This window comes from Dicentrarchus labrax, unplaced genomic scaffold (genome assembly GCF_905237075.1).
Source record: "Dicentrarchus labrax unplaced genomic scaffold, dlabrax2021, whole genome shotgun sequence".
Lineage (NCBI taxonomy): Eukaryota > Metazoa > Chordata > Actinopteri > Moronidae > Dicentrarchus > Dicentrarchus labrax.
The window spans coordinates 10,445,124-10,456,217 of record NW_026136712.1 but is presented as its reverse complement, the minus strand read 5'-3'; the positions used below and the strand labels follow the sequence as shown (position 1 = coordinate 10,456,217).

General features: G+C 40.0%; 1 protein-coding gene across 1 annotated transcript in view; it reads right to left on the bottom strand.

Moving 5' to 3' along the window:
- Nucleotides 1-842: 842 nt before the first annotated feature.
- ccdc78 (coiled-coil domain containing 78) overlaps nucleotides 843-11,094 on the bottom strand; it is a 34,390-nt gene continuing 24,138 nt past the window's right edge. The window contains exon 14 of the mRNA XM_051418029.1: nucleotides 843-2,742. Coding sequence (XP_051273989.1) covers nucleotides 2,739-2,742 — 4 coding nt within the window. The 3' untranslated portion in view covers nucleotides 843-2,738. The remainder of the gene's footprint in view (nucleotides 2,743-11,094) is intronic.

Here is an 11,094-nt window from a genome sequence, read left to right as displayed (position 1 = left end):
GAGAACTCAATGCTAGTATAAACGTTAACTGTCAGCACCAACAACAAGCACTCAGCAGGCTCGCTAGTTCTTTTTTCCATTGCAGTAAAACTATTTATTGAATGAAACCGTACAATCTCAAAGACAAAATCCTAGTGGGAGTAAACTGCCCAGTACCAAGAGAAAAGAAAGGAGCTTGGAGAGTGACTGGCCAGAACTTCGGTACCATGCCACTGTTCTGACGGCCCATTATTCAGAAACCCCACAGCCTGTTAGTCTGAACAAACACCCATTTCTCTGAAGGCCAGTTGTTCTGAAAATAGACTCTTACTTACGGATGTAACTTAACAGACTATTTTAACCCAAACCAAGATCTTTCCCTCAACCTAACCAAGTAGTTTTGGTGCCTAAATCTAACCAAACTGCCAGTGTTTCACAATGTTAACCGCGTGTTTATTATTGTTACCATGGCGACAAAGGTCACTTGGCTCCATCCTTTCCTACATGTCCAAACACACTAAAGTATTAAGGGCATAAAACTCCAGAGAGAGTTTTTTTTCAGTGTGTTTTCAGAATAACAGGCTGTTGGACAAATGGGTTTTTGACCCAATGGGACATTTTATGGGGGCTTCAGAATAATGGGTGCCATCCCCTCTGTTCCTGGCTAGCATACTAGGTGTAACCCACCGGTTATTCCTGCCATGTGCCCAGTGCAATACTATGAAAAGAGATTTTTCAACAAGTTGCTTGATGTACAAACAATAAGGCAAACGTTTCTTGAAATACGGTATTAAAATAGTGAGCACATGACAGACACCACTAAATTAAATTAAATAAAGACAAAAGAGATATTTGGAGCAGTTTGGAATCTTGTTTTTACAAATGAAAGAAGCATACAGTCAATCAAAAGCATCTTTATCATTGAGTACTAATGTAATGTAATGTAAATGTACCTTTTGTAATATTATTGTAATTTGCGGCATCATCTAGAATACAAAACAGAGAGTTTTTAGCAAAGTCTACATTGTGTGGACACAATGGACTAACATAAATACTGGCATACTTGAAGGATGAACACAGAAGAGTTTCATGTATCTGGATGCTGTTAATCATTAGATGAGGTTGGGATCACTGTGACACATTGTTTAGTTTGGATGATTCATTTGATGATTCATCTATTTCTTCTCCTCTTCTGTTTTACATCCTCGTCTTTGTTTTGTCTACCCATGATTCAGTATGAAACATGATTATAGTGTGAACGATTTTAAGGCCAGTCTTATTTTTTTATCAGTTCTTCATTAGATGAGAGTATTGTATAGCCATTAGTAGATACCAATGTTGTCGTCTATCCAAAGTTTTGTCCATCTCTCTTGCCTGAATAGAACAAATACTTGTCCCTTTACTCTTCCTGCAACAATCCAGCTATTTGTTGTCATGTAAAGTTGCTGAAAGCAGCTTGTCTTGATCCTAGAAGTGTGTAGTCGGCAGATCCCAAATTGGACGGTAATCAGATCAGTGTGAGGAGTTTGACAAATGACCAATGACAAGCACTGGACCCTGGAGGATGGGAGGGGTTACCAGGGGTCAGTGCTGGGGGTCAGAGGTTGGCTTTTCAAAATCGCTCAATCGAAGGGCCATTAAATCCCATCTTTGTGTGATTTCTCAGTGAGGCACTGCGGTTCCATCGAATGCCCCCGATCTATGCGTTATATGCCCAGTAAAAGCTATGAGTCCTGGGCTACAGGGGTGAAGGTGTGACTTTGGCCCGGTCATTCCTTCGCAAGAGCAGTGATATGCCATCAGTGGAATAGTTTGCTTGTCCTTGATTGATGCAGAGCAGGAAAATAGCTGAAAATAGAGTAACATTCATTGTTTGAGGCAAGAGAGGAAGGAAACATCTCGTTCTGAACAATTTTAGAAAAAGTCTTATAAAAGCATTCTGCTGTGTAACCAACATCAAAATCAAGATAGGTTTATTTCTTAACCTTGTGTTTTTGTTTATAAGGATTCCCCTTAAAGCTATTTCTAATCTTAGAACTTGGTAAAATGTTTTTCCTTCGCAGCTCTCAGGATTAAATCTACAGACAAAATCTTTTCCAAATCCAACTATTCTCTTATAATTTCGTGAAAGTGGCTGCAGTGAAGCTCTTTGTCAGTAATATGAATGAGAGAGGTTTTGTGATCCTATTTTAAGATTATTTTTTTTGTAACTCCTCAATGTGTGTTATCTCATGTGTAAAGTATGTCGTCTCTGGGGCGTCCTGTCTCTAGCTTTGTTTTCATACGCCTGCCGTCCAAATTTCCATCACAAACATCTCACCCTGAGTGACCCCTTTGCTTTCTGTCTGTGAAGAGGCCCTGATTAGCCTGAATACATGTGCAGATACGGGCCCAAAATCCTTAAGTTGGGACTATGTATGAATGCGTGTTTTCGTGTGTGTGTCTGAGTGTGTGTCTATGTGTGTGAACGTGTATATAGAAGGAAAGTATGAGTGCTTGCATGCACTCATGCATATGTGTGCATGCATGAATGTGTCAAGTAAATCAGGACTATCCTCCATGCTCTAATTATTCTGCAAGTTCCCCTTTTCCTCTTTTCAATCTCTCCTTTGGTTTCTCGCTCGTCTGCACTTCTCCGGACAGGACGACACAGTTCACTGCGGAAAGAAACCACCTCTATTGAAGAGTCACTCAGTCTGAGGACAGACTCCGTTTTGTCTCTCCTCGTTTTTTCCTCGTCTGTCAGCTTCCTCTGTTCATCAGCTGTGGGTCAGATGAGGAAAATTAAACCAAATAACCACATGGAACTGTGAGATAAATATTTATTGCCTCTGGTATGCTTTGCAGAATTCATAATATCCTGAAAACAGAAAAACAGGAGCTAATGGTCACCTCGAGATCAGCAAAGTATTGGTTAAAATGTATATGATTAAAACATAAACATTGCTAAATTCTCATTAACCCCAATGTATGAGATTAATTAGCTTTATTAGCTTTATTAATGCTTCATTAAAATAACCCCGGTAGAAAACAATTGTAAAGCTAAGAAAACTACCATAGATTCATCCCACCTGTTGTATACATTCAAATACACCTGTTATCATGAGAACATCCAGCCTCGCACACCAGTATACCCCAAGGGATAGGTGATATGATACCCCTGAAGTAAGAGGTGTGTGTGTGTGTGTGTGTGTGTGTGTGTGTGTGTGTGTGTGTGTGTGTGTGTGTGTGTGTGTGTGTGTGTGTGTGTGTGTGTGTGTGTGTGTGTGTGTGTGTGTGTCAGGGAAGTTGGGGGTTGGGTTTTACTCAATGATGGAGAAGGGGAGACACCAAATTTTGGCGGTCCCCTCAAGGGTTTCCCCCACAACAATGACTACCTCATTTGCCACAGATGTATACATTTTTAAAAGGCAGGTTCCATTGATGAGCCGGAGGACACTGAAGTGCAGGTGCTGGGAGAGCGAAGGGGAGGGCAGCTCGTGTGTGATGGCATTTAAAAATTAGATCAAAAGGGGCTTAGGGATGAGCTGTAGGTCACCAATGAGTCTGAATGGGCTTGGTGAAAGATGGTGGGAGATAAAAGATGCTCTGGATTCAGATTTAATGTGCAATTATGGTCCCTATTCAGAGATTTTAATTGTCATCCAGAGGCTGAAATGTGAAGGTTCTTAGATTACTGCTAAATCTAGAAATGTAATCACTCAATCTCATCTTGTTCTTGTACATTTATGATCATTTGAAGCCTTTACCCTGTTGTTTTAAGCCTCACATTGTCCCATTCCAATATTTTATCCTTTTTTTATGATCATGTTACCTAATTTTATTTCTATTAAGCACTTAGTAATACTGGCAAAGAAGTAGTTGTTAGCAAAGCAGTTTCAAATGGTACTTGAAAAAGTTAAAAGCATTGGCTTCAGATCATTATTTTCAATGGTTTATGAAGGTAAAGCTCATGTCCATCTTTGGTTACAAACTTCACAGCATCCAGCTTTGAAACTGTAACACATAATTAACTTTATCACTTGAAACATTATACATTTAGGCAAATGTAATTCTGAAAACTGCCCACATTTCAAATCTCCTCAGGAACAGCTGAAATTTAGCACCTGTTAAGCTCATTATTATTTCTATGATATGATGTGAAATGTGATACGTAAAAATGTAATCTTATCAGTCTCATTATTCTGCTGACTGAGCAGGAGGGCGGAGGGTTTGAGGATGAACAAGGAGTTTTTTGTGCATGGGGAGATAGCAGAGGGGGTCATAGTATTGGCATGTGTCTATTGTCTGAGCAGGCCATTGTGTAGGGGGGGGGGTTTAAAGTTTAAAGTCTATATATGTGTGTGTCTGTGTGTGCATGTGTATGTGTGTAGGCAGGCTAATTATATTCTGCACAGCCATGGATGACCTAGCCTGGCCAAACTCAATTCACAGGGTAGGATGTAGTGCAGAGGAGGAGGGGGAGGACGGGGAGGAGGAGAGGGATATTGAGTGCAGTCAGGCAGCAAAAGAAAGAAAAAACTGACCATCCACTCCTTTTGGTTTGTTTGTAACATTTTACAAGTGTGAGTTTCTGATGTGTGTGTAAAATGTCAAGTGTGCGTGTGATTTAAAAAAAGTTCTATAGGGTTTTTTAAACACTTACAATAAAATGTTAGCAGGAAAATCCTGGATGAATGAGTGGAAAAACATGGTAAATGGAGATACTTTCATACAGGACATGAGGTGCCATTAAATGGTTTGATCAGAATAAAAAAGATGTGAATCAGTTGAACACCTATGGGAGAATAGAAAGGGGTCCAGAGACTTGGAGGTTTGAGTTGGTCTTCCTGTAAATTGTCACTCATCTGCATGTCTATTCTGTAAGTGCATACAAAGGGAACAGTTCAATATTTAATATGCTCAGTATCACTCTTGTAACTGTCCCTATTATGTTAAATATGAAGCTGGAGCCAGCAGCTGCTTAGCCAAGCTAGGTATAAGGACCAGAACTGGCTAAGATAGGCTGCTAGCTGAAGATTTATATTTACCATGACGGGGGTGTTGAACATATCATCTAATGCCCTGCAAAAAAGCAAGTCTTCATATTTCCCCAACTGTCATTAAATGTCTTTTTAAGTAATTTCAGCTGGAATTTTTAAACAAAAGTTCCATCCCCAATTGACTTAATGGATGTTACATTTTTTTACTGATCTGAAAGCAAGGAAAACCCTACTTCTAAATGACTGAGTTAAGCATTTTCTCTACTATAAAACACATTATCCAAGTTGCAAGGGATTATGTTGCAGTGTAACAAATTTTCAGGATCAGAATAACTTTTAGTAACCATGTTTGACAGGAAACCATCCTGTTCACTGTGTAACTGACACTGACAACTGGCAAAAATGTGGACATTGAGTATGTATCAACTGATGCATTCAAAACATATAAAAAGTCAAAATGCTATTTGAGTTAAAAGCTATACCTTCTGCAGTATCAAAAGTCGGAGAAGTCTATCGCAACCCGTCTTGACCGCCAATTTATCTGCCTTGACCGCCAAAATATATCCCCTTTGTATTCTCTCTCATTGTATCCAAATAAGGGTATTCAAATGTGGATGTGGTCGAGAGCGACAACATCTGTCTTTCCTGTGGACATATGTAAAACACTATACCTATTGTCAATTTTGGAGGGATCCTGCTTCTTGTTAAGTTTCCCTCCAAATTGATTCAGCCAATTAGAAGTAGTGTGGGGGGTAGCAGAGCCACCACCAAGACGGACAGCGGAGAACCTCTGTCTGACCCCCAGCTGGGCTCCAACAACACTGCCTATCAAACTCACCAGGCTTGAGGCATTAACATAGCACCGCTGGGCTACTGATAACAATACTCTCATCTGGATTTCAAATAGAGGGATTGGGAGTTGCTGTGTTAATTGCAGCTAATGAGAGTCATAAACGTGAAGTGAAAGAGGCTGGAGATTCTGTCTTCTAAAGGCCAACGACTAAAGTGGGTTTCCCTCCAAAAACAAGACAGACCAAACCATTCACAGACCTTATTTTGCAAATAAATGTCATGCAAATCATTACAAGCTCACCCACACACTGCCATTGCTCTAATGAGGGAATTCAGCATCTGTAAAGCAGCACCACACATGCTTGTTTCAGTCTGGCTACAATCAAAAGCTGTGGTGCTGACTGCAGATGCTTTGTAGTCTAAATTTACCCTCAAACCTCACGTACCACAGGAAACTTCCTGTGCATTCTGCGGTGGCTGCGATTTGCCTTTTTTCATCCCTGCCTGCTGCTCGCAATGAAGCACTGACTGTCTTATATTAAATCCTCTGAGTTAGCACTGGAAACACTGCCTGAAGAACCACTTAAATACTGAGTCTGAGTGAGAGTCTGGCCTGTTTACCCTCCAGCTAAACTATTCCCTTGTGTGCTTTTCAACACTGAGGAATGTGAAAATCAAGGACATCAAGGTTGGCTGCAGTATTGACGCTGTCCCTGTGTAAAGTCAGACACTATCATTATCTGCTTATGCTGAGATAAAGGACTGGATCCAGCCTCTTTGTCAAGATATCTATACAATAATTATTAGGCTTTAAGGATAATAATTATTTATTTTACCACAACAGAACTTTGGGAGGAAAACAATTTAGAACAGAAGAGATGTGAGGTTCATAAACAGTGTAATCTTGACCCTACCATTACATCATTTTAATTTAAATGTTAAGAAATAAATTGTGGGCTGGAAGTTTGACACAAACTAAGTGAACAAAAGAGAGTGACAGAAGCTGCAAGGGAAATTGAATGGCTGCAGATGTATCAGGAGAGCTGGCAGGGATACTGCATTGAGGATGTACTGCTACTGTCTTAATAGGCACCTAAAGCTGCACTGCTCAACAGTTTCAGGGCTGAGTCAGACCTTTGTTTGGCACATTTAAAAAAAAGATACTACAATGGAAATTCAGTCAATTACTGTTAGTAAAAGTCCCATATTACAAATCTTATTTAAGTAAAAGTACATAAGTATCAACAGCAAAATGCAGTTAAAATACTGTATATAATACTATGAACAGACCTTAAGTAAATCCCATCAGTATTGATGATTCTGTTTTGTTAAAAGTAAAAATGTCTATTTAACACAATGAATAATGCACAAACAATAAGTATGAAGTGACCAAAATTAACTATTATAGGAAAAGAAACAGACAAGCCCCAAAATCTAAAATTCAGGAGTGACAGAGAACTTCCTGAGTTCAGGCACAATAGATAGAGAAGTCCATTTTAGACACCTGCAGCCTCTTCCCTCCGTTTTGCTAATGAAAAGTCCCCAGGGCACCCAGCTGTGACTTCTGACCCCAGACACTATAATTACATTATATTTGTAGCTGCTGAATGCAAAAAGTGGCTTGCCCATGTTTGGAGCTATAAATATTTAAACGAAGATCTTCAAAGCACTTTTAAAAAATGTATTTGACACAAACACAGATGACAATGATGAATGAGATTAAAACAAGTACAATAAACTAAAAAAAGACCACGTGAGTGAGAGCGAGATACAGACAGAGGAGAAAGTTGCTGCAAATGTTTCAGAGATTACCACAACAAGTGTGTAAACGGAGACTTGATCCCAGCTGCCACAAACAAATCTCTTGTGATTTGTGTCATTCTGACTAAGTCATGAGATAATTCACTGGAATATAACAACACGTGGGCCATATCTTCGTACAAAAGTTATGTGAGCTCCCGGTGGAGAAGATTAAAGCACACATGAGAGTAGTGTGACAGTGGAGCTAAGTGATCTATTACATGTTTAGAAAAGCATTAGAGAGCATTCTCAGGGTGTCTCTGCGCGTTTCCAGCTGCGTTTGCTATCAACCTTCTCTGACACTGTTTATCTGGTGTAGGGCCCTCTTGTATTCAGTTTCCCACTGGGCTTTACACTAACACACAGTCACACAAACCGAGATGAGAGGCACAAAAAGAAATTTACTGTCATACAAACAAACACATACACAATCAGGATCCTGAGAAAGTGCAATGAGAGAGCAGGTGTCAGTTTTCACATGCGGCTCTCATGGGGGCTCGGATGGTAAATGTCAGCAGAGTTTTTCCATCCTCCTCGCACTGGTTCTTCTCACAGGCGGCCTCTGACCGCCATTCGACCAGAAGCCCCTCACCTGCATGGAGAGGTGGGAAAACACCAGCTTCACTGGTCTCACTGACTCATCACAACACAAACCTCCAGTGGATTAGTGTTCAAACAGCCTCTCTCCTGTAACTACATATACACTATGTCACAATGTAAGCTCACTTACGCCTAACTTTGACTTGTTGGACAAAGTATGCATCATGTTAATGAGCTTATAATGAGCTTATAATACTTTGTGAACCAGCTACCCTGTAGTTGTAGATAATGTGAAGAACTTACTCAAACACAACTTCTTTTTCCCTGTTTTCAGCTTGATAACTAAAGTTTAGGCACTAGTCCAGCAAGTGTATATTTAAGTGTGTGACTCTCTTTATTATTAAGGTTTTCTTCATTTAACCCTAAAATAATTACAAAACTGCTGCCTATAGGACTCTGTTTCCTCAACCACTTTCTCATGACTAACCTCAAACTAACCAGGCAAAACACAAGACACAGCATGGTCCTGTGGCGGGAAGGGCATATTTTCTGCCTCCCTGAATGTTGGCTGATTATCACAGTATCCTGACAAGGTCTTAGATCTCATTACCAGCAGATAGATGACTCTGTGCAGGAAAACAAACAGCAGCGATGTCAGATCTACCGGATTAGCACTGAGGTGCCATGGGAAGCTGCTGAAAAGTCTGGGAACAGGGACATCTCAACTTCTCAACACAGATTAGGTCATCCTCTGATGTTTCAGCTGGGACATTATAGATACTGCTGCTACACCAAACCTTTTCTGAATAATATACAACCTGAAGACCCCCATCAGCCTTCTCTCTGGTACAGCACACTTCATATAAAGATTGCGATTGCTCCCTTTTTTGACCAAAGACCAATGCTTTATGAGGCTTTGGTTTCTAATATGTGCCATGCAGGACTTTTGTTGTGTTACAGAGAAAAAAAATGTAAGTTTGGATGAATTTTTTAACAAGTAACTTCCTGCATGGCCTTACAAGTTGAAATTTAAAGGAGGAAATGCATTGTTATTATTTTCTGACTTAAATCATTGATGCATTCATACTAATAAAGTTTTTGTAGAGTCTCTTTGTGTCTGAGACAGCGAGAACAGACAGCAAGGGAAAGGTTACACACAATGTCAAGGTCCCATAAATGCTAGTAACACCACACTGTCACTACATCCTCCCTGTGTTTGCAGGCACGCACACACACTGAGGAACAGAGTATACCAAGTAAGTAGACACAGCACTAACACGTGCATGCAAACTCTCGTATGCGTACAGCAGCACTGTTTGAAGACATTCTCCTTGGCGGGCCGGTGAGAATACAGCGGACACAGAGAACTCGGGAATCTGGTTCAGTGGTTAAAGTATGAGGACAACAACACAGTGTTTCATTATAGTCAAGGATGGCATTGTTCTGGATGCAGAACGTAAACAACCAGGTTTGATGGTTCACACACTCAGACTGACCTTTAATAGTAAGTTAGACACTGGTTGATTGCAGCCCTGCACACAGATGTATAATTTGTGGTTCAGTCCTATGTACAGTACAACACAAAGGTCCTGTGACACCAAAGTGCCGACACAAGGTGTACAAAGTGCCACATTAATGTTTATTGTATGTCTGATAAATAGCTGACATATCTCTATTATAAAAAAATCATGGAGAAGGTAAAAAAAATCTGATAAAGAGTAAGAGTAGTTTTCAATTTACTTTGTTTGTTTGTTTGTTTTGATTAATTTAAGAATAAAACTGATTTATAAAACTAATGAGACACAGTAACTTAAGTTTGAATGTCTCATTACATGTAGGGGCAATATTTATTATCAGATGCTATGACTTTGTTGGGATTTACCTTTACATTATTATCTACAGTAGATTTATATAAATAGTGAGTTGATGTGAAAGGGAAAATTTCAGCTTTTGTCAGGGCAGCAAAAATGTATGCCCATCACTGTACTACAGTCTCAGCTGGATGTCTGGCAAATGGTCCAAGTCAAGAATTAGTCCAGTACATAACCCCCATAAAACAACAACTTATTGTTTTTGGTAGGGATTAAACAAACAAGATCTAAAGTGAACTTAAGAGGTACTGGTAGGTGTATTTTGTTACCCGTGGACACAGCCAGGATAGCTGTTTCCAGTTTTTATGCTAAGCTAACAGACACACAGGCTACTGGCTGTCGCTACAAACATAAGTGGTATCAATATTCTCTGGACAAGAAAAGCAAATAATCGTATTCCCCAAAATGTTGAACTACTCCTTTAATTAATATTACTTTCTGTTATTATGGGACCAAGGCATCCACTGTGTTTTCACAATAACTTCTTTCCTGATTCTCCATCTCCATGACTTTTTGGTGATGAAAACTCTCAGTAACTGAGTGGGAATAATATTTCATGTAATAAAACACTACACCACAACCACACCAAATGAGTTTAATCTCAGTATGTTTGAACTGTAAGATTCTTATGTGCATACCAGTACATTATACAGCCACATGAAAGCATTGAATATGATCCTGGCTGGACTGTAGTTCAGGTCAGACCTGGGTCACAAAGCGTGTGTGTGCCATTGTTTTAATGGACGCGTGTATGAATACGTGCACACTGATGTGTTGACAAAGTGTGTAAATCTGACTGTCCCGGTCTGAATACACTGTGGACACGTGGATGCTATGACATATTTGTGAAGTCCATAACTAAGTTTAGGCACTAATGTATTCATTTTTCTTTGACTGAGTCACCCCCCTGTCGCACGGCACTTTAAACTCTGCTGCTTTGAACTGCCCTGCAGAAAACAAAGCTCCGTCCTGCTGCAGACAATAAAGCAGCTGGATTTCTGCACATGTGCCTTTGTGTTGGTCTGAGGCCTTGTCATAACTCCATCAGATGGGCCTAGACTTTCATCACGCACACACACGTACACCGAAAGTCACTGGCTCGGGGAGATGGATGGCAGTGTTAGCACAAA